This window comes from Prunus mume, linkage group LG8 (assembly GCF_029339155.1).
Source record: "Prunus mume cultivar Tortuosa linkage group LG8, ASM2933915v1, whole genome shotgun sequence".
Taxonomy (NCBI): domain Eukaryota; kingdom Viridiplantae; phylum Streptophyta; class Magnoliopsida; order Rosales; family Rosaceae; genus Prunus; species Prunus mume.
In genome coordinates, this window is record NC_142705.1 from 124347 (window position 1) to 148346 (window position 24000).

The following is a 24000-nucleotide window of genomic DNA, read 5'->3' on the forward strand; positions in this document are numbered from 1 at the left end:
CCGAAAGCTCCGCGGGACCACCTACCACTAGTCTTCGGCCGGAGGGGTTTATTGCACAAAAACGCCGGGACGCAGGCTCCCGAAGAGGGAAGCCCAACGAATGTCAGATGCAAAGCTCCGCACCTCATTAAGATCATATTGGCATACTCTCCCAAAAAAAAAAGAGCAGACCCCATTGAAGACGAGAGTGAGGTACAACAAGGCCATTTCTGTCCACCGACCTTCTCACGGAGCCGTACGTGGACGTTACCGCTCATACAGCTCCCAGCCAGCAAGCAGTTAGCCTTCCTCTACAAAGAATGGAAGTGTGGATGAATCGACATCAAATAGAGGAATTAGGTTTTTCTTTTCAGCAAGAACATGATAAGAGCATCTCTTTCACAAAAACCTACGGACCCCCCCTATCCTGCCACTTATAGCATCAGGTTATATGCATTATGAGCTCCACGGCTTTGAGATATAACTCACTGCCGGGATTCTGTAATTGGTCGACCAGCATATGGAGATCATCCCGGGTTACTATTTCTCCCGGGCTCATCCCTTGTGCTAGTTTTTGAGCCACGTCCAACCGTCCTGGAATAATTGGAAAAAATATTCGCGAAGGCTTCGACAATCGCGGCTGCCTTTTCCCGTAAAACATTCGCCGAATCGTCGGCCTGTGCCTGTGGCAGGTCCACTTCAGCCAAAAAGTTCGGGATGTTCGGAGGGGTCGGGGGAGTTGGGATGTGGTTTTTTAATTTCAACCACTTTAACCTTTTTTTCCATTCGAACTTCATTTTTTTTTTTGTACTAGTCTATACAATGAGCACTGTTAACTATCTGCTTCAAAAAGATAGTGATAAGAAAATTAGAGCATACATTATGGATACCTTCCTGAAGTCTGGTTCTCTTAAACTGTCGGAAAGGATCGTAGCCAACCGTTGTGACCGGCTTCGCGAGACCATTTCGGTCTACACATGGCTAAGCTCTATGGCCCTTCTTCACTCACTCACAAAACTAGGCTTCTATACGATGATTGAAAAAGTCATTCTTGTCTTGTAACTTAGTACACGGAACACTAACAGAATCTCTGGCATTGGGCAGGTGAACCTGGCTACACAACAACTGTTACTATAGCGGAGGATCTAGTTCCACACCAATCTGCTTATATAAATAAATAGCGTACCTACGATCGCTTGCTTGATTGCCCTCTTTTTAGCTACTTACTCGGGAACTAGCTTCGCACCTCACCCCGAGAACTCAAAGGTGCGTAGCTTGTTCCACAATTAAACGGTTCTGCGTGTATCCCCTCACCTAATACCACCTACTCAGGGTTGAAAGAAAGTAGCTAAATCGCCTGTATAACAGATCTACGAATAGCCAACGCCTCTAACAACGTATTTTAGGGCGGTTCCTTAGGCACCTTCACATCTACATCTACTTATAAAAAGCACGTACACACAAGCAAGCTTGAATCCTGTTATCTTAACTGAGAATGCCGTTACTTATAGCCTTTTCACGGCAGCTACACATTGGTCGAGAGACTCACACGACAGTCGATACTCAGGATTTTTTTTAGCTAAATGGCCTGTAGACTAGAATAGTAAACCTCACCTTAATTTAACATCTGCTTGAACTCCCGATCTACTTTTAAACAAAAAAACTTCTGATTAGAAGATTAGTATATGAATTCCCTGGTTACTTTCTTTCCAAAGCCCCGCATGAGCAAGCCAAGCTACTCACTAAGACTGCCCAAGCTACTCATGCCAAGCAGCTAACTTCGAGACAACTAAGGGCAAACTTCGAGCTAGAACTAATGGATTAGCATTAATAGTAAGTTACCAGGGGGGGTTTCTTTCCTATGCTTGCTGGCTAAACAGAGCTGCCTTCCACACATTCACTGAAACCGGAGTATGCTACTCGCCTTAGGCAAAACCCGGAGTCTCTTGCTTTATTAACCCCATTCTCCTATCTTAAATAAGGCCTGAACGGGGGCATAAAAGCCTTGGAACGGAAGCCGCACCCGATTCGACTCACCATTATTAGGACCTCCTTGTCTGCCCATTACCCCACTTCCTTAATCCAAATAGACATAGGAGAAGCTGAGCTAACTAACCTAAGTACGTAGCTAAAGTTCTCAAACAAGAGTTCCCCTTACTCGTATTGCAGGCATACTCGCTGAACATTCCCTTCGTAGACCACAAACAAGATCTATGAGCAAATAGATGAATTCAAGCGATAGCAATGAGGCATCCAAGCTCTTCTCTGCGAACCGATCACAAGGCGGATTTACTATGATGAATTGGGATCCGCGTTAACCAACTCGCCTGCAATCTCGCTTTCAGTCTTCTCGTTGTCATTACACATTTCAACTAGCCGTGTGTGTGCAGTGGAGGAAGCAAACCGATATCGGATGTGTGCGCAAGAGCCTTGTTTACACTTTATTGCATGCTCATTGAGACAATGCCTCTTCTTTGGTTATGCGACTAGGAAAAGTGATCCACAAAGAGATTCATGTGATGTTGTTGTTTCGCTTGGCCCAACTGCTGACACCCCGCCTGCCAGATGCTCTTGCTGTGAGCCTTTTCTTTATATCTGTACCGAATTCGATCTCTATTAAGCTATTCTTTCTGGCTTGATCACAGACATTGGGACAAAGACAATTGGAATTACACCCTACAAGGAGCTGGTCTAAGCCTTCCTTTCGTGCTCGCTTTCGTTTGCTACTGACCCCGCGGTGGATGACCAGGGTCCCCTCTGGAGATAAGGGCGGAGGGTGGGGAAGGTAGATGTGATAGAATGAGAGATCACTATTTTGATTATTAGTGGTCAGTTGCGATATGCGATATCCGTTCCCTTGGAAATGAATTCACTTCTTTCATTCCCCACCACCCATGGAAAGGCCTTCCTTCTCGGATCATCGGATCAAGGGATTCCTATTCAGCGAATTCGGCATCTGATGGTGAGGCCTATGATGTGCCGAAAAGAGTGACTAGTAGTACCACGATGAAAATGACTTGACGAATGCCAGAAAGAAATGTCCCGAGTGCCAAAAAACATGAAATTGACCTGAAAGAAGGTCCCTAATGCCATAAGGAATTACTAGACAGAATGAGTAGTCTTTTTTATTTACAAATACAAGTTGTCGAGAAATACGGTGTTGAGAAACAAGTGCCAGGATGCGTTAAGGCGCTTCATCATGAAGAGTCGTATTGCGCTTCCTTGTCTCGCTCAGTCTCACGAGTGGAAATTGAAGCTTCTCTCCCTGCCATGGAGAGGAGTTACAGTCGAGTCGCTAGCCAGGAAGCACTTTTCCACTGCCTAAGCTCCGAGCTCACCCAGCTGACTAATTTCACCCACTTTTTCAACGACTTTTCTCAGAAATTCATCAAAAACAGAGTCCTTTTTTGCTACTTCTGATCGGCACTCTCGCTTTGACCGAAAACAACAGATACCCTTACCTTACTTGTCTATACGAGGAGATTTTAATCACTTCTTTTCTTTGTCGCCTACGGGATGTTTTAGGTGAGGAATTAGGGAGCCGTTTAGGAGTTAGTAGGATCGATTGACCCCCCACGGAAAAGCTGCTTTGTCGGACCATCCATGAATGCCCTGCCTTAGCTGAGATGTCGATCTAGCCCTTCTTAATTAATCCGGTTTGTCAGAAAGGTATGTGATTCGTGTCTCTTCGAAGGTTGATTTCGATTGGCTGCTTTGTGTTCAGTCTGTTCTTATTCCAGACTGGAAATAGAACTCAGAAAGCTTCACCTTGCCGAGTCCGATGGGTTTCCCAATGGTTCGAGTCTTAGTTAGGTCTTCCTGGTCGACTAACTGTTGTGAGAATTAGTGAGTTAGGAGGTGTGCCTTAATCTTCCGAAGGTGCTTGAAGGTCTCTCTACTTATAGCATAATCGATCCTCCTAGTTAGCAAGCCTTGTCATTCGGATGAAAAGAATGTTATCCTAATGAAAGCCGGATTCCTCCCTTATCAATGTTTGAGATACCTGGTTGTGCCAATTGCCCTAGTGGACAATATGACTTTTATGCCTGGCGTCGGATCTTATGTTCTTCAGATGCTCGGCTTATCTGCCAGTTGTCTGGCTGCAAAAGGAAGAGGTTAGTTCAGCCAAAAAGAAGTTCCTTGAAGATAGATTCTTCTTTCTGTCCCACCAGTCAAAGCAGCTAGCTAAGCAAACCTTTAATATCTTTATTTTTTTTCATTAGCAACCGGGTCAAGGGTTCAGTTGCAATAAACTATGGCACCTAAAAATGTTATTCAACCAGTACGGCTCTTGATCCAATTTCATTTGTGATTGAAGACTCTACTCACGCTCTAAGGGGGTTTCCCAACCTTAATTCCTGCATCAAAAGTGACCTGAAAGAAAGGAGAATAATCCAGCTGGAACAGAAGGGCGCCTTGGATCAGAAGGAGGCCTATTATGTAATAGTGGTGGATGACTCGAGTTGTCAGAGATCTCTTTTGAAGAAGAAGAGCCCCATTTGAGTCGAGAAATCCCTCCTGGGCTAAACAATTCTAGTATGCATAAAAGACGGGCTTAATGAATAACTAGTAATCAAATAGAGTGGTTCCACTGATCAAGTAGTCCCGTGAGCCAGCCAATAGAGTAAGGAATAAGAAAAAGGACTTGGCGTAATGCTTTCATTCAAGTAGGGGGTAGGGCCAGGCCAGTAAAGTAGGCAGCAAATGGTCCAGGGATAAGTCTGTCAATATATCATCCCTCTTACTGATGCGGGGCAACTCCTTTAGAGGAATTGGAAGTATGAAACTAGACTCACTCTCCACAATTGGATGAATCAAAAACAGGCTACACTTAGATCGATTTTTCCAAAAGAAACCTATTACCAGTCTTCTTTCTTTCTATATTAGGTGCAACAAAGGAAGATCTAGGTGAGGTTGAGTGCTCGCTTTCTTCCATCGATCGGAGCTCTTTGGATTGATCACTTGTCAAGGACAGCCCGGAATTCCCGCTGACTGTCCAGCAACAGAGCCATAGCATAAACAGTAAGTCATATTATCGGGCAACTCCATCCACGACAAGGTCTTGGTCTGGGGCTTCGACCCATAGAGAACAGGGTGGCTCTCAAACTTAAACACATGTGGTAGGGTCTAATTCAGTGATCGAAGCGTCCGAGACAAATCTTTAGGTAGAAAAAGTCTACGAGGGCTTGCCCACCAGATGAATCCATGAATGAGACTTCATCCATATATTCTACGAAATTGTAGAGACAGCGACTGGTTTATGTAATTATAATCGCGGCGAAGGATTCTTTGCCACTTTAGCGAGGGCGAGCCTGAATCCTTATTTTTTTTTGTTTACGAGCGGAAATACGGATTGACATTGAAAATGAAATCAAATAGTCCATGGAATGAAAACATATAAGAAAGACGAATCCAATCTCCAGGGGCGCCCTCCCTATAAAGAGTAAGCACTCAACGATTCACAAATTCAAGAGAAAGGGTCCGGGAGGGGGCAAAAGAGCAAGGTGACTTCAATCTTGGAGAGACCCTGGCGGAATCAACAGCATGGGGATCATCGTGGGTCAATATTCTCCACGATTAAGACTCGAAAAACACGCTCTACGGCCAAGGGCACTATAAACGCTCTTTGTCGTCTTTCATAGCAAACACCTGAAATGGAAAAAAAAAAGAATGATTTTGACTAATGAAAATGGCCGTAGAATGAGTTCTACCTGGTTGAGAGCTCTCCTTGGCTTTCATACCCTCTCCCTATCGGTCGAGCCTCTTTCAGACCCTTGTTTTTTGTGTCCACCCATACCATATAGGATACATTCATCCATAAATGCAGAGAAGGGTGCATCTGAGCATCTATATCCATATACACAATACACCACATGGCGACACTTTAATTGGAAGGTCTAACGACGCATTCATTCTCAAGGATCCATACGCGACATCATGAAAGGGTATTGGAATACGCAAGAGCAATGGATGGATAGGCGGTTTTTTCGGCCAGGTTACTGAGACGGATAAAAGGTTAGACCACTAACGGAGTAGTAGTTTGGGGCTTTCAAGCTGGCTCTTTCTGGCATGGACGTAGGGAAGAGTACAACATGGAAGGCTGTGACGGAACATAGTATTTACACCTAAATGAAAGGGGCTTAGTGAATTCTTCTTCACGGAAGTCTTGTTCAACTTATTTAGGTAAGCACTAAGGGAAGGGCGGCACTCTGCGATTCACCTGGAAGAGCTTTCTTAGCTGGAGTCAAGGACATTGCTGGGCTGGGCTTTTGGAGACTTCCTTTCTTTTAAGCTGCCACGGCGAGCTTTGGTTAAAACTAAGTGCTTCCTTATTTAGGATAATACATATAATACTAGAGGTTACTCATTCGGCAGATGAACTACAACCCCCTCGCGGGCGGGGAAGGCTTTCCAAAAGGCTCCTTCGTCACTCACCGATGTTGATGAAAGTGGGAATCCCTCTGGTCCACCCCTTCTTTCTTTGTAGATATAAGTCCACGATGTCAGTCAATTCTTGGAACCCTTTTAGCAGGTTAGCAGGAACTGGCGAAGTCTTTGGCGTCCCCCGGCGGTACTCTCTAATAAAGTCCCTCTTTTTCACATCTCCTATTTGGAACGAATGACTTATTCGCAGGATTTCTACTAAATTGGGTAATATTCAATTTCATAAAGACACGATCCAATCCTCCATTGTATAGGGCAAAAAGTGGTATTATGAGCCGGGTATCTTCTTCAAAAAGAAGAAGGGAGCCGCTTCCCGACGGCTGAGGGGACTAATCCTTGAACTAAAGACCGACACGCTATTCCATTCCGAACAAAGGAAGGATAAGGATAAGGGAGACTCATTCTCTTTCTCTCCTCGTAGCTCAGTAGCTAAGCTAAGAGTTCTTTCTATAGCTGTTGATGAGCCCAGGAGATAGAAGGTAGTTGGCTTTTGAGTTCAGCAAGAATACCGGATGACTTGCCTTCGAAGTTCTTAGTTCTTTCCTAGTGGACTGACTATAAAAGACGAGTTAGGAATTCTCTTATCTATCCATTGTAGATAGGAGTTCTCCTCTGTAGCTAGCCAATAAGGCAACTGAGGGAAAGGACAAGCAAGCTCTTAAGTCCCTGGCTGACACCACCAGCTGAACACCAACACGGGCCTCAGCGCGGTCGGTTGGCAGCTAAGGGAATTCTACGCGTTCAGGCAAAGAATTTTGGCATACAAACTTGCAAACCTGAGATCTTCCTTTCCGGTTACATTGGCTTGGCCTTTTGGCCAAGCAGATAGCACATGACAAAGAGTTTTTACACCCATGAGCTAAGGCACCACCCTTCTTTCTGACCCGGATTGGAAGAATTGTCCACATACTGAGGTTTTGGGTCTTCATGAGTAGTTCTTGTCTACGATCCCTTTAAGTTTTATCCTTTGAGCATTTTCCTGACAAAAGACTTTCCCTGGGGTTGGGACTCTTTGGACAGGACTAGTTGCTTCGATTCCACTCATGTCAGCTCATAACTTCGCTCCTCGATCGCTTTATCTTTCTAGTGATGCGGGAAGGGAATGAGAATTAGACTCCTATAAGCAGTTCGGGAGCATCGGCATCTATTTGGTATAATATAACGACCTGATCTCTTTGCTTTCGATGGCTGCTCGGGGCAAAGGGCTGAAACATGGTGGAAATGCCCTTGAGACGAGAATCCCGTTGAAATGGAAAGTACTTGGTCGAGTTGGCTTAAGCCCGAATCCATCCTTACGGAAGAAGGGTGGGATATCGGCTGCGAGAGAGAGTCCTTCTTGTTCACCTCCGCCTCCCGACGCTGCTGACCCCTACCGGGACCTTTATTTGCTACAAGACTAATAAAAATTGTATAGTTCGTTGCACTCACCCTTCGTTTCTGTTAATCATTCATGACCCCTGAATGGAAGATAAAAGACTTTACTATGCAAGTTGTCTGTCGGTCCCCGTTGGGTAATTGTTTCAACAGAGGCAAGGAGTACCACTGGACTATCCCACTAGCGATCCTACTTCAACGACATTCTCGTAATACGTAATCTTTGTATCCCGATCCTGTAGGAGTGGCAGCCGCGATCGATGAAGATCTTTATTTTTATTCTTAAAAGAAAGGGCAAGCACCGAAAGACAGGAATGATCAAAGAGAGGCCGAAAGGTGGGCATTGTCTCATATCGTGACATAGATCTAGCTGCACAGCAAACACTCCGCATATCTACCTACGTCAATCTTTCCCCTTGCTTTCATTTCTTTCACTGGAACCAGTTCCATTCTTCCTTCTCTCAATCAAACAAAGGAAGGGAATGCACCAAAAAAGAGGAATCTCCTAATATGATGTGCAAAATTAGGCATAGGCATTTCTTTTTGTATTACAACAAAAATTTTACAATAGAAAAGTAACGGAGAACGAGAAGGGACTCATGAGGGTATGAATGAATCAAGATAGTATTGATGAATAAAGGGTCGCAGACCGGTAGGCCGTTTATGCACTATAAACACTAGAAGACTGAGTAGCTGTCCATTACGTAACAGCCCATCCTGCTTCCTGCTATCGCATATCAGCTGTTAACAGAGATGCTTGCTTACATACGAGATTTTTTCTTTTTTTAAGGAGAGTCCAATGAAAGAATAAGCGAATAAGCGGGAAGATTGCATAAATTCAATTCCCGAAAGGGATCTGCGTCAAAGAAAGAGAAGAGATGCTGAAACAACTACGGGGAAAGAAGAAATAGACAAAACAATGAAAGAGACTACTGAAGTCCAGTCCGAAGAGAAGCATATGAATGACGGTCTCCCTAAAACTGTGAAAGAACAGATGTTAGATGAGCTACTAGCAGACAAAGAGAGGATGCAAGGACAACTTAACGAACTAATCACGAGCCGGATAGATGAGGCACAGACAATACTATACAAACTATACCTCAATGAGAAAGAAAGAGATGGAACAAAAGAAAGAAAAAGACTGAAAAAAGAACGCTGGAGTGAACTTTATAAAGAATATAAAGAACATGAAGGTGGGACAGATCAATGGAAAGAAGAAGGAAAATACGATCTTACTGTCAGGGATGAAACACTAAGAGATAATGGTGTACACGATACCACCACTGCACTAAAGAACAAAAATGAATTGACCAAAGAACAACTACAAGCCATAAAAGATGAAGTCAAAGCTAAACAACCTAAACTATATGACCACAAACCTTCCAAGAAAAAGAATAAAGGCAAACCATGGAAAGGAAAGAAACCGAAAGGGTTTGGAAAATAAACCAAAAGGTAAACCACCGCCTTAATGGAAAAACGAAAGGTGAGAAGTAGGAGGCGCAACACACAGGCAACAGAGGCGGGGGACAGAATGCGGGCGTAGGCAACAAAGGTGGGGAAGTTGCGCCTGGGAGGAGCTTCTTCCTTTCTTCTATTTAATATTAAATAGGTACCACCAGTTGCTCTATTAAGAGGAGTACTTAAGCTACCTTATGAATAGGTATCACTAGTAGCTCTTCTTTAAAAGAAACCCATTTTTTCTAGTCTCTTCTCTTATGAGAAAAGGAAATCCATCTGCCTACGACTTTTAAGCAACGAAGCGAGCCTATTATTAAGTATTAAGTAAGGTGGGTGAGCGAGTGGCAGTGCAGTCAGTAACGTCGACAGAGGGGCCCTCCCCCGTTAATAGTATTAACTAAGGGCTTTAGCTGAATAGAGTACCAAGGACTCTGAAACAAGGCTGGCGAGCCTACACAACTACCTTAACCAACCTGTCCTGAATTGAACCTATCTTTTCTATATGCATTTCATGTTCCATCCCAGGTGACGCAACAATCTATCAAAGAAGCAATTCGTCACAAGACATAAAATGTCAATATCAACTGTTGGACCAGATTTAGTTGGTTTGTCAATCACGAAGCTCCAGTATCGCAACCAGTTACAAACTTCGAAGTGGGACCAAGGTTCTCAGATGGACGGTACACAGCGAGGTGCTTTGTCTCAAGAAACATCGCAAGATGCCAAAACCATCTAAGGGATCAGTCCGGAGTCTGAAGCCAATGCTGCCAGGCAGGAAGAGTATAATAGGAAGATTCCCGGGAGGAATCGCTCGCGAAAACGAATCCTTGTCGGAGTAACCGTCTATAGCGTGTTTTTGGCTCCTCAGAACTTGACTTTGAATTCGATCAGTTAGATGACGTGATTTTAGGCATAGACCTGGTTTTCCTTCTGTGAGATAAGTCGACAAGTTCACTCGTTGCATCGGTCTGTCCAAGGGGCTGGATCCCAAGGCTCTTCTTAGTCTAACATGATTGTTGTAACCTCGGTGGGTTGCTGGTTGCTCATTGGATTTTGATGGAATTCAGTGACAGTCCACTCCTTAGGTCATACCAAGGTGCCCTCCCCTACCTATAGGTTCCCCGTAACGAGGGATCCGGGGAGATCGCCGTGTCGGCATACCATAATTAGTGGAGGATCGACTCTTTGTCTAGTGAGGAAATCACGGGACAGCAAGCCGGTCACCAACGTAAATCTAAAGATTGATAACAGATTTGCACCTGCTAGCTCTGTAGATCTTAATTCTATTCTATTTTTCTATTTATCCTTGGTGGGAATTCCCCCATCTAACCTTAATGGTAATGGGACAGGGGCAGGGAAGAGGGCGTTAAATATTAAGTAATCGATATGAATCGTTTTACAAAGCTCTTTCCTTACCTAATTCGTGTGTCGCCGCGGAGATGGCAGTTGTTCGAAGACTTTCCGGTCCTAATGGGATTCTTAAAACGAATCTTATTAGTGGCTGCTGATAGTCTTACCAAGCAAGGAGTCGTGCATAGCCGTCTACTTGTATGCGAAGGAAGTCTAGCGGCTTATGCGAAAGTCTGGTGCTTTGCATGTTGCGCTTTATCTAAAGCAATGTGCTGGCTCTTTACAATTAGCATATGGAGGAGATAAACGCCCTCCTGAGCTTCTGGCTGTCTTTCTTCTCTCTAAAATTCTCTTGGTAGCGAAGAAGGTTGATAAGTCTTTATTTGAGCCAATGACCTCACCAGTCTGTGATGCGGACCGAGCTGACGTGATGGTCAATCGCTTAAAAGCTACCTTCTTTGATAGATATCACGGTATACCCCTGGATAGATCGTATTCCCCTTTCCCTTCTTTGGGCTAACAACCAGACTGAAGGCAAGGACTAAGTCTAAGTAGCGATCTCTGCGTGCTGTGATCGAATAACTCAGTCCGGAACTATTCGCTTTATAGCTTGCCAGCTTTTACGCTTTCCTTTTTTCCTTGTTCCTACTTCCTTGGTTTTCCAAGAAGAAGGGACTTTTAGGCGTCAGATTCTTTTGCTTCTCCTAAGATATAAGGGGTTAGTCAATCCAGCGAAGAAGTCAGATGTCTACCTAGATTAGTCCACTGAAGGAAAGAAATATACTGGATTTTACCTTAGCACAGGCGCTAATAATCATTCCAGAACAGGAACTCTAACTCATCAAGAAGAAAGAAGGAGTTTATCCAGAGGTTTCAATAAACTGGCAATAGCCCAGAAGAAGAAATCTTATTAGAAGAGTAAAGAAGAAGCTAACAACGCATAAGAATTTATTAGCAGTGGCTACGTCCATTACTTCATAAGGAATGGTAAGCGCGGGAACTCAGGAGATTAAGAACTAGACTTTTAAGGCCGAAAGAAGACTTCTAGTAGTCTTCAGAAGAAAGGAAGAAACCCTCCGATTGCTGCTTTAGTTCTCCGGGTCGAGGGAAGGAATAGCGATAGATTTCTATAGAGCATCCAGGAACAAGCAGATTCAATCGGACGACGAATTCTTGCGTGGTCCAAGGAAATCAAAGGTCCGCTTCCACGATTTCATCTATATGGAATCTCAACATATCAGAATAGCTTATATAGTCATGATTCAATTCATGAATTAGCCCACTATGAGTATGAGTCTACTGCATTTAAAAATATATATATATATTTTAGTATATCATTCGTGTCTCTGTTACAACACGGCGAAACAAAAAGGTTCGAATGAAATCCAATGAGAAAAAATAATAAGAATTTTTAGGCTGTATACCTAATTTTCCTGGGATTGTAGTTCAATCGGTCAGAGCACCGCCCTGTCAAGGCGGAAGCTGCGGGTTCGAGCCCCGTCAGTCCCTACCTTCGATGCCCATTTGTTGATTAATCTGGGGCGGTATTCATCCCCGGCTTTGGTGCCTTTCCTCGCCCTCTTTCATTTGGTAATACCCTTTGATTGACTGCATTTGCTTATCCTGGTATATAGGTAGTGAACTTCTGTCCTGTCGTATTGTCCTTATTGAGTTATCCTAGCAAGAATCCCCCATCGACTAAGAAAGCTATGTATTGATTACTATAAGAAGGAAGCCCCGCTATCTATCTCTGCTTTCCTGTCTTCCTATCTTTCTGCCTATCTGTCTTTCCTCTTTCTGCTTTGTCTTTCTCGCTGTCGGTAGAGATTAGTATTTCCTAAGTTGTCTGAGGCTGAGCTTCCCTACTTCTGTACTTGGTTGCCTGTCTCTAAGCTGTACTTCCTTGCCTGTATCTAAGTAGGTACGTCTCGCTTCGCTCCTCATTTCCTTGCCGTCTTTCAATTCTGACTATTGAGAAATATCCATGAGTCTGTCCCCCCGCGAGTAAATAAGCTAACCTTGGCTTCCCCTTCGACTGAGGCGGACTTGAGCCTAGTTATTGACTTCCTGAACCTTAAACAAGTTATCAAAGAAGTGGATTTGCTCACAGCTTCTCCTTCGTTCCTAGACCAACAGCTTAGCTTACCTTAGCCCAGCCGTACGTCCTACTGCTTACCTTAGCCCAACCATAGGTCCTACAGCTTCGATGGCAGAATGATTGACCGGGCCGCTTGGCCCACTTGAACTAGCAGCCCTACCTGCTGCCGTACCTGTCTGTGAATGAACTTCTGGATATTCACCTACCAACACAACCCGGGCCACGCCGGGACTTTCTTTATCCATTCAATCAAACTAGGGAAGTGGTTAGAGAAGCAGTAGCTGCTATGCGAGTTAGATCGGTCAAGTTTTGATGTAGATATAGTCGCCCTCTTCTCTATGTCATAAAGTCGCTTATAATTAATGGTTGTTCACTTCAGATGTGATACGTTGTTCACTTCGGATGTGGTGGATGAACCCTGATCGATGCGGTTCAGGCCGTTTGATTGAACTACGCTAAGCTGAGACTTTCTCTTGTGCTTCGGGCGATCATAGTGGATTTGATAATAGAAATAGCGAGCGGTCCGCCTTCCTTCTTCGCCTTTTCAATTTCAAGTAATGATAGGACTCATGGGCCAAAAGGATATTGTCTTGAATTTGTCTTTCAGGAACAAAGGCGCTGAGCGCAGCGAAGTGGAAGACCAGAGGGGCCAAAGGCGCGGGGTTCAGAAAGGGAGGAAGGGTTTGAGCCTATTTGCAAGGATCTTAGATAGGATTTTGTAAGAATTGTTACACAGGCTAATGGGTCTGAATTGACCAGTGTTCCCAGGGTTAGGGACTTTGGGAATAAGGGCAATATGGGTTTTGTTGAGTTCCTGTAGACAAAGTCTCCCATAATCAAAGTCTTTTGGCATACCAATCAGTGAAACTCTAAGCTATCACAGCTACATCCACTCATAAATGCTCTGCTGCTCGGGGAACACTCGTTACGAAGAAAAGGGGAGCTCGTCCTACACTAGGTCACCCTCGTCCCTACACTAGCTTCTCCCTCTCCCTATACGGTCGAGTTACCCCGCCCATTTCCTCTCAGACAAGCACGTAACCATCTCCAGTCGAGCTAGCGGCTCTATCTTCTACTGATATCGAGCTAGGTCCAGATAGCTAAATTGATTGTATGACCATTTCTGGACGTTTCTACGGCCAGGGATGCAAAGACATCCTATCGATCGATTTCTGTATAGCGCCCTCTCGGCGTAAGATTTTGATTGGAAGATTGGGTGAAGCCTAGCTTCTTTCTTTCTTGCCTCTGCATAGGAATTGGAGCTCCTTCTGAGTAGAATGAGGAGAGTGCAGACGCTTTCACAGATGCCCGGAGCTGTAGTCTTTACACACTAAGTAAGCACGCTTTGAAGCTATAAGTGAGCTGCCCTTTCGCCTGAGGCTTTCGGACAAGACTAAGTTGCTCCAGTTGGTTAGTAACCTCCCTCTTACGCTTCTGAGACAGCATCTCTATCAGCTAGTAAGCTAGCCGCTACTATTGTTTTTAAGGCGTTTGCGCAATCGGCTTGTTGGTTGGCTTACGCTAGCTTAATTACGCTAGTTGAGCTTGTATTGTAGCTAAAAGTCGTCTTAATTGCTTTCCTCTTCCTCTCCCCTTCTTCGGCTACTAATAAGGGGGCCGCTCATAGCCCTTGCCCAGCCCAGCCATTCCATCATCGAGTTCGGACCGGCACTCCGTTAAAGCGGTTAGTCACAGAATCCCTGAAGTCATATTCACCTGATCCTGATTGCGTTGGGTGTTGTGGAGGGAATGCACGCAGCCAATCGGTTCTCTGCTGCTTTAGCCGTCCCCGTAGAAAAGAAGGGAAAAAGGAGAGAAAGAACCTCTTGCCACTGTTCTTGCCCGCGCAACTTTCCCCGATATGAATATGAAAGTAATGCTCTCTTATGGCACCCGGTCATTTAAGCACCTACAATATCTTACGGCAGCTAAAGCAAGTGACTTAGTTATTCCACAGCATTCCGATCAATACCAGTAAAAGGATCCCCGATCGAATCAGAAATTGCAGAGTTAGGGAGACTTCCTCGCTTAGCTCGTAGCTGCCATTACCAAAGAAAGGGGAAGGTATTAATTAAGATAAAGTCATCATTTCATTAGTGCCATTCTAGTAGTGGAATAGAAACCTCCGCTTGATCCTGAATCTTTTGATCGTCTGATGGCATCCTTCGGTGATTTATGCGCAGCACATAGTTTCCCAACCTCTACATTGAAGTCTACAGCTGGGCTAGCTGCTCCTCCTCCTGCCGCCTATTCAGCTCCTCCGGCCGCCTACGGAAGTGGTAGAGCCACCTAAAGTGCTTTATAGAAAGTAGTCCCATGCATTCCTACAAATGTAAATGGTATCGCTAGACGGTAAGGAAAGAGAAAGGGCCTTTCAGCCTCTGCTCGAGTTCCTCTTTTTTATGTTTATGGTCTTTCTCGAGGCGCTCAGGCAGCAAAACATTCAGAATGAAACAGTTGCCTATTTGAATAATCTTACAAGCGGGACAATCCTAGATTACGGTTACGGAAAAAGCGGATGTGGTAGATGTTATACAGGACTTTTTTGACTCTGGGACCATGCCTAGAGGTCTCAATAATACCTTTATTGCCCTTATCCCAAAAGGTGAAGGCTCCTCTCGCTTATCACAATTTCGTCCCATTAGTTTATGTAATGTTGTTTATAAGGCCATTATGACTAACCTTTTTCAAAGGTGTTTCAAAAACTCTAAGAAGACTGTAGACCCCCGGCGGATTGGTTCAGTGGAAGACTACCGGGATGGAAATACTTTTTTATATCCTCTGCTGGAAAACCGACACTCATTAAGTAAGTTCTAGGGGTCTTCCTATGCATTAGGGGACCCGCCTAAGGATTCCTTTTTCTATTGCTGAAGAATAATACTATAGAGACTTTTTCTTTTTTTGGTCTAAAGCTGGAGGATTGGAAGGCTTTCGCTGGGTTAATTGGAAACTGTGAAAAAGCCTATAGACAAGGGTGGTCTCGGTATAGTTTCCATGGAAAACCAAGGCGCTTTTGGGAAACATGAGCTGGGATTGGGCAGTGGATAATTTGAGTCTTGAGAGCAGAATTATCAAGGGGAAGTATTGTATCAGTATGAAGGGCTTAACTCCCAACTTCTGCTGTGTGGAAGGCGGTTAATTGGGAATGGAGCTTAGTCTCTAACAATGTTTGCTGCCGAGTAAGGAATGGCGCGTCCATAAACATGATCCCAACGGGGGTGCGCAGGCAGCGGGGAGTCTTAAAGCTATTCGCTTACCGAAGACAAAGAGGACGGATAAGCTGGTATGAACGCAAAACTCCTCAGGATGCTATTCAGCTAAAGGGGGTTCTCGATTGCGCTCTGAAATTCAGCGGCAGTTCCTAACAGCACATAAAGACGGCGTCACGGCAACATGAAGTGGACGGAATCAGGACCTGCAAGACGGAGAACAGGCGTAGGCTACCAAGAGCCGAAACGCGTGAGTACGCCGTCCGTCAGTAGATCCGTGTTGTAGTTGTTGTTGTTGTTTCGTTTCCCCCTAGTGGTGGAACCGCCTGAAGTCAAGACCGGTCAAGAGCAGAAAGCAAGCGTGAGTTATGGTTTCGGAAGAAGAAGGAAGAGCTCCCAAGTCGAGTCCGGCTTGTTCCCTTGCTTGAGTAAGAGATAGATATTCCTTGTCTGTACTCAGGCAGGTAGTAGCAGTAGGACTGGACGTTAGGCTATTTCATAGCGCCTGGTAGTCCCATGCCTTATCTGTACTTGTGTTTGAGAGAGCTCGACAGAAAGAGAGGGTGGTCGTAGATCAGAGAGAGGAATAGGCGAGCGCCATTATGATTATTAGTTGTCAGTGCCGTTCTAGTAGTGGAATAAAAACTTCCCTCCCTGTGGTCGGTCACTCTTTCTGGCCTTTCCGTTGGGAAGCTCGCGCTAAACGCCCTTCGGTGGTCTCTCGAGCGTCCTTCTTGCAAATCAAAGGTGGTCGCTAGTTCCCCCTCTCAATCCACAGCTTTCTCTCGGAAATGCCATCTCTGGTTTTCTTTGATCTTTGAAGTAAATTAATCGGGCTTTTGTGAAAAGTTGTTGGTATGCCGGATAGAAGGGTTAGTAAGGCGGCTTTGCGAGAATCTCATCACTGGCAAAAGAAATAATAACTGCCCACACATCAGTGACCTGTGTCTGTTGAGTCCTGAAGCCCGAGCGGTGAATAAGAGATCTTTTAATCCCATAAGCAAGAAGAATAAGGAGCTGTCTTCTATGACCCAAAGGTGCAAAAGAAGGAGAAGCTTTTGGGGATGCAACATGTTTTGCTTGCCTTATTATTAGAGAAAGGGGCGCGGTGTTCAAGCTAGTACGTACGTTGGTTTAACAAATAGAAGAATAACTAAACAACTATAAGCCAATAGCGAATATGGCACGACACACGAGGGTAAGCCAATCAATCAAGCAAGACAAGCCCGGTGTTAAAGCGAATAGGCCCAGCCAAGAGGGTCAACTCTCCAATATAAGGTAAGGCTCGGATCCGCTGGTAACGTTCATAAACTCCTCTAATTCATATAGCACATTCCCTAGCTTTTGTAGCAAAGGCTTGTGTCCTGTATACAAAAAAGTATTTGTATATAGGCTTGTAAGGGTCGGCATCTCTTTGCCTCTATCTGGCAGGCATATGTCGTACGATATCGGGAATAAGGAAGAGAAGGAATCGCGAATACCGTCCTTGCTTGGTCTGTCGACATGTGTCCGGCTCTTGAAACCCTGAAGAATGACCATCTTTCTTAAGACGAAAGGCGAGTTTGGGGGGTCCGATATAGAATACGTGAGCCTCTCCAAACATTCGAAAAAGGGCCCTTATTAGTTGTTGCAGGCGTAGGCGTAGTAGCATCTGAGCAACCGGAGAGAGGGAGTTTGTATTTGAACCTGCATTTCGTGATCGAAAGCCACTTGATCCTTTCGATGAAATAAAAGCGAGGGGCATAGATCGACACCCACCCAATAGCCCTTACGGTTCCAGCTTCACCTGGCATTGATTACCGATCTTCGGCTTTTTTTTGGCTATCCCAAAACGAGGAAAAACCTATGAATGGCTGGCAACTCAAGGATGTCAAAATTATTGGCTCGGATAAAGGGCTGGAATGCTGCTATTACTCTTCCATCCCTCCCCCTCTTAGTTTTGAGTAGGCGTTTGGTAGGTGCTAGGCATTGAGAAATCGATGGAAGGGACAAATTGCCATGGTCGGCTTAATGGTTTGTACACGGATGAAGCGGTGAGTTGCCATAAATGTGTGACAATTCCCTCTCTCTCTATTACATCAATGAGTGAGCAGAAAGATTAAATAGATGTATGAATTTGGCGTTCCATTCTCTCTATCATATAACTTCTTCATGGAATGTAACCCCGAATTAGGTTGGTTGAGAAAGTAAGCGTTCGATTTGGCTTGTGGACCCAATCAAAGAATTTCTGATCTGGGAATCAACTCGTACATTATAGTTATCACGGCATTAATAAAGTACTATCTCTATCTTGTGGATGGTTCATTGTGATCGTTACGAACCAAAGAACTTATGATTCGTGCGTAGAAACTCCAAACATGGCATGAACGGGTAGTTAAGGCTATTGATACCTGTGCTAGCAATAGATTGGTAGCAATGTTGAAAAAGCAATATTTGTAAAAGATATAGGCGGAATCACCATTTGATTATCAGATAGTGGTAATAGCTCAAAAGTTTTTATTAAATCTTTCCCCCTCTTAGTTTTGAGTAGGCGTCTGGTAGGGAAGAATTCGTCACATGTGTAAACTAATTCGGGATCTTCGAGATCCCTTAGACGTTACTATTTAGGACCTCGTTACTGGCGCGAATTGGTTAATGGGTGAGTGGCCGATACCCCAGCAGGTAAGAAAGAAACTTCCGACCCGGAGAAGGAGGCCTCCCAACTACAGTTAACCAGGGCCCTATCCAGCTTTTTCAGAATGGGGTCATCTTCCCTCCCCAGGAAAAGAGAAGGCCACAAAACCGAAGATCAAAGAGCCCCGCAGAAAGTACACGATTATCAAGGTCTCCCATCCAATCCGGCCAGTCCCGAGAACGGCCCAATCTCTCGTGATTCCATCTGATCGCATTGAAATCCCCAATCACCAACCAAGGATTATCACCCACAAGAGAAGGAAAAGAGGAAAAATCACTCATATCGATCAAGGCTTTCCTCTTCGAATGACAATTTTCACCGTAAACAAAAGAAGGAATGCAACTCCAAGCCCTAGATTTGGCCGAAACTCTACAATGAATAACTTGCGCAGATTGGCCAAGAAGAACAAGATCCAACTCCTTACCCATGAGGTTCCAACAAAGCAAAATTCTGCCATTAGGGGCACACTGATAATTACATAACGCTTTCCACTCCCTAGCCAAAGCCATCAAAAGAGAACCTTTATTAATTTCCTTCACCCTAGTCTCAATGAGACCGCAAAGGGACAGACGATGCTCAGAGATCAATTTCCTGACCTCTCCTTCTTTTAATGGGTCATTAAGGCCCCTGACATTCCAGCAAGCAAAAACCATCGCTGACAAAAGAAAGAGACAACCAGTCAGGGTTACCTTATCCTCCACCTCGAAGAGGAGGAATTATTCTTGTTTTTATTCATCCTGGGTAACTGAGCATGGCCCTTATTGTCCAAAGAGTCAGCAGCTAACCAACCGGCCAAGAGGGTTCAGGTCAGGAGTAGGAGACAGATGCCTTAGAAAACTCGAAATATTAAAAGCATCTACGAATCAAAATAGGTTGTTTTCACGAAGCTATGGAATTGCTGCTAGAAGGGAAGGAAGAGAGAGAGTCTTGGATTGCTTGAAATGTTTCCTGCTTTCAGTCCAATTCAAAATATCTACAACTCCTTCTTTCAAACAGACGATTTGTGCAGCCTATTCTTGCCAATACATTCCAACTACACCGCCTCCCTGGAAAAAGAAACAAAAGTGAACTGTCACAAAGAAAAGAGGCAGACATCTAGCTAACAGCTCCTTGCTTTGACGGGGATATCTAAACAATATTCATTGCCTTTCCTTGCCCATGTGGAATCAGGTTATTGCCAAGTCGCTGAGGAAGAAGAAGTATCGATATGCCGAAAAGCGGATGCTCATCCGCATAGACAGATCCTAGTGCTAGTGTAAAATCCTCTTTTTGATGGTGAATGTCGGAAATGCTGTTGAAAGATGAATCCTCTGCGCACATAAAAATCTTCCTTATACTTATAAGAGGGCATTATTCGATGCATCCACTTTGTGTCTTATGCTTATGTTGGCATATGTTATGTTAATATTAAATAAGGATTGCCTTATTCCGGATTCAATAGCAACTGGCAGCCTTTCTCTTTGCCCACTTCTATTTTGAATTGCCCATCATTTAATTTGCCCGAGATGAGAAACTATCTGTCCTATTCGATTCCCAAGAGCGCATTCTGCCTTCAAACCTGAAAACAGCGTATTCTCTAAGAGTCAGAGCTGATTCAATAGCTGCCTATTCTTCCTAAGAAGGCATTCTTGCAGCAACAGGGCATTCGAGAACAGTAACAGCTGATTCGACGGGATGCTTATTCGAGCGTCGTAAACCCGGAAGATTAATGTCAATGTGCCATTTCCTTCTTTCCTCGGGAGACTATTGGCTTACTCTTCCTTCTGTGTTGGGACCCGAGTGCAGTTCAGGTTGCAGTTATTGGTCAATCGGATCAGTGCATGCATTGTAGGGTTCAAGAAATTGTTGGTAAATGGAGTTGTGTGGTCTCGGTTATTTACGGGGATAACTGTCCGGAAAAAAAAATACCCGTTTTCAGCGGATAAGACCTCATCCAGCCTATCATCACTCCACAGCCTGTGTGCTAGGGTATTAGCAGCCGAATAAGGCAGTTTCCGGCCTACGAAGTGGCCTAAAAAAGTATTCTCCCACTCCACTTTCCCTTCGTCCGAAAGACCTTTCGGAGGAAGAACTTGAATCCTTCCATTATCCACAACAGGTTCAACAGGGGTGTTGAGGCCAAGAAGATAAAATGAATGAGCATCCATGGTAGAGGAGGAAAAAGAATACCCGCATAGCTGGAGCTCTTAGGACGAGCAGAAAAATCCACATTCAGATGTTACAATTGGGCCAGAAGAACCAGGACGAGAATCTTGATCCGTTACCCACTTCAGAAGCCCCAGCTGGATCACACGGTTTAGAACCCAAGACAAGGATGTCTGAAAGCTTGCAAGAATCAGAGATACCATTCGCAACAGTATAGGATAGGCACGTTGGGGCCATACGCTGTGAAGCCAGGAACAGCCCCCCGGACCACCGTGGGCGAAAGACGGCACTACCGCTACTCCCTGACGAGAGAGGTCTTTAAGGATATTGTGGAGAGAGCGGAGGCTCTCGCTTTTTCTTCTCGCTAACGGTCGACATTCTTTTCTTCCTCATTCGATTAACCTCTTCCATTGCACCGGGGGTGCCCCACTCCAATATCTCCTCCCCCGTGCATACAATATGTTGTAGTAGGCTTCTTACTGCTAGCCAATAACAACAATGACATATTTGCAGCAATCGGTGTCCTTTGTAGTCCAGTAATACTCGAGCCGTTGAATCTTCCGTGCTAGCATATCGCTGTTCATGTGCGGTCCACTCCACTCCCTCAACAGTAAATAAATCCCAAGTAAGATTCGAACCTACAACCAGTCAGTTAACAAAAGACCGCTCCACCCTCTGAGGATCTGCTTCCTCTCAAAGCTCTCCGCAAGTCCACCAGGCAAGCAAGTCAAAGCTCAAAATCTGCCATTGCCGAAAGAAGGCTTTCAGGAAATCCTGTCATTTCAGTTTCAGTCTTCTGGTGGAATATGAGGATTTGGTCAATCCATGAGTTTCAGTTCTAATAGAAGAATCCCATTGTTGGAAGTCAATGAGTTACCACCCGTCCTTATGCAGCATAATACTGTAAGCTTCCCTATACAAGGAGATACTAAGCTCTAGATTTCAACCTAGAGCACCAACCCTCACAACCCGAGGGAGGAGGAAACATAAACTAAGGTGGCTACCGCAGGGATAGAGATAACCGGGATCCTACTTTCCACCTAGCCATCTTCATTTCATGAATCTTCGCTCTAAGAATCCTCTTAGCCACATTATCCTTTATGGAAGCAATGGAGCGAGGTGAAGTATTCCAATCTTCTACTTGCTCCTCCTCATCACTACACGAATCTACTTCCTGGTAAGACTTCAATGCCTCCAATTTGTTCGTTGAATCAATATTCTGATTCTCATCTTGCTCCTCCTAGAAAGGTGGAGCCTATACGCTCGCTCCCCTCCAAGTCCATTAGAAGGTACGATGGTGAACTCCCTTGTTTTAACTGGGTTTCCTTCTCTAACCCTGTCTGAGTCCTACCTTATTTCATCTTTCATTCTTGCTTGGCCCCACTAGACATAGCACTAGAAAGAGGACATTCAACCGTAGAATGACCGAAGGTCTCACACTTAGTGCAACGAGGCGGTTTCCATAAAACTAGCACTTCCACCTTGACCGGTTCTTTGCCTCCGACGATCTAGGAGTACATAAAGACTTCTCTTCATCTCAATACATATTCTAGCAAAAGAAGAAGCTCTCATGGTACTAGTAGGACTATCAAAGTATAGGGGCTTTCCAATAATGCTACCTAAAAATTCCATCCCCTCCGGTGTCCACAACAACAAAGGGATGTTCTAGAATTTCACCCACACTGGTATACTTGTGACTCTTCGATAAAGTCTGGATTTCCTTAGAATCATCCACTTTCCAGCAATAGAATATAGTAAGGACCCTTTCCTAGAATGGCTAGACAAGCTTCCTCACTTCTCATCTTGAACACATAAAGACCATTGTCTAGAAGCAAGACATCTTCAATATGATGTTTCCCATTTTTGAAGACCCGGAATGGGCGTAGCTCACGAGGAAGAGGCTGTTGCAAGCAAGTAGGAGTCCCATTTCGTCTCAGGTCAAGATCGAGTCTAGTTATATTGATTCAAAGCGAGCACTATTGATTAGTTTAAGGCAGAATCAGAAGGCGAGCTAGCAGTCTTCAAGTGCCCTCGGGCAGAAGAAGAAGGGGCTAATAGGAAGGGAATGGGCTCAATATCTCACTATTTAGGAAAGTAGTTTAGGAAAGCTCAAGATCTCAGTCTAGTGTAAGTAAACTTACCTCTACTCGGGCAGAAGCATACTCAAGGAGATATGGAATATCAATAGCATAGGAAATGAAATTCACTCAACTAGTTATCACGTTGAGTAAGGAAGCAAAGCAACTAGTTAGAACGGTTTCCCGCAGTCTACCGGTAGAAGTGTTCCTGTGCCTGAGGGAAGGGAAGTCAAGTAGCTCATTGAAGGAAGTAGGAATAAAGAAAATATCTTATAGGAGGAAATGCTCTAGTGGGCAAGGGGAGCTTTAGCTTCAAAGGGAGAGGAAGAGTCAGTTCAGTAGGGAGTGAAAGTAAAGGCATATCTTATATGGAATTGGAGGAAGGGGATGGGCTTTCTAGTTCTATTTCTAGTAAGGTGATGGGCTCTCTCTCACTCCTCTTCTCATGCGCGGGGATAGGCTCATAGTACGTGAGCCAGTCAAGTAGGACTAAATGGAGAGGGTAGATCTTATCTAGAGCTCCAAGGTTAAGGAGTAGGGAAAGAAATTGTAATAGAAAGGGGCAGCGGGCTCAAACACCGTCTTTGTGGCTTGTTTTCGAGTCCTTCGGAAAGGATACTCCTAATGGTACCTTAGTTCTCCATAGGCGTCTGAAGGGGGAGTGGAGTGAAGGCATTCTCTTGGGGGAAGCCCGCCCTATACTAAGAGAAGAGGGCGCTATTTAAGGCCGAAGCACAACCAGACTCTTGTTCTTCCTCTTCAGCGGAAAAAGAAATAAGCAGGGTTCGTTTTGAGTTTAGCCCACGAAGCGGGGATATGGGGGTAAGTCCGCTAAGTCCAAGAAATTCTGCAGTAACCTCACTCGCTCCTTCGGGATATATTTACTCCGAAAAAAGGAAACAACAAAGTGGAGGTACGGGGTTCCATTCCACAGGCAGCGAAGCAGTAATTCAGTATGCGACTTAGCTTTTGTTAAGGTAGGGTGGTGGTAGGAGCGAATCCACCTGCCCAGGCGATTCTTATCTAAGTTTGAGCGCAGGGGAGCTATAAGTCAATCAGCTGGGTCAAACTAGCTAGCCTGCGTCATGTACGGCATATGCCAGAAAAAGAGGCAAAAAAAACAGAGTTGGAACTTCTTGTTCGAGTAGATGCGGGATTGACTCTCCGGGTGTACCGCCCACTGAGAATTGG

The 24000-nt window shown here is 44.7% G+C and overlaps 1 protein-coding gene and 1 non-coding gene across 2 annotated transcripts in view; both read left to right on the forward strand.

Annotated features, from left to right (window-relative positions):
• LOC148914438 (uncharacterized) overlaps positions 1 to 10971 on the forward strand; it is an 11261-nt gene extending 290 nt beyond the window's left edge. Inside the window, 3 exon segments of the mRNA XM_089042567.1 lie at positions 1 to 60; positions 63 to 276; positions 278 to 10971. The exon segment at positions 1 to 60 is cut by the window's left edge and continues 61 nt beyond it. Coding sequence (XP_088898693.1) covers positions 1 to 60; positions 63 to 276; positions 278 to 419 — 416 coding nt within the window. The 3' untranslated portion in view covers positions 420 to 10971.
• Positions 10972 to 12040: 1069 nt separating this feature from the next.
• TRNAD-GUC (transfer RNA aspartic acid (anticodon GUC)) lies at positions 12041 to 12114 on the forward strand. Its single transcript has one exon. It is a non-coding gene; the product is annotated as a tRNA-Asp (tRNA).
• The last annotated feature ends 11886 nt before the right edge of the window (positions 12115 to 24000 follow it).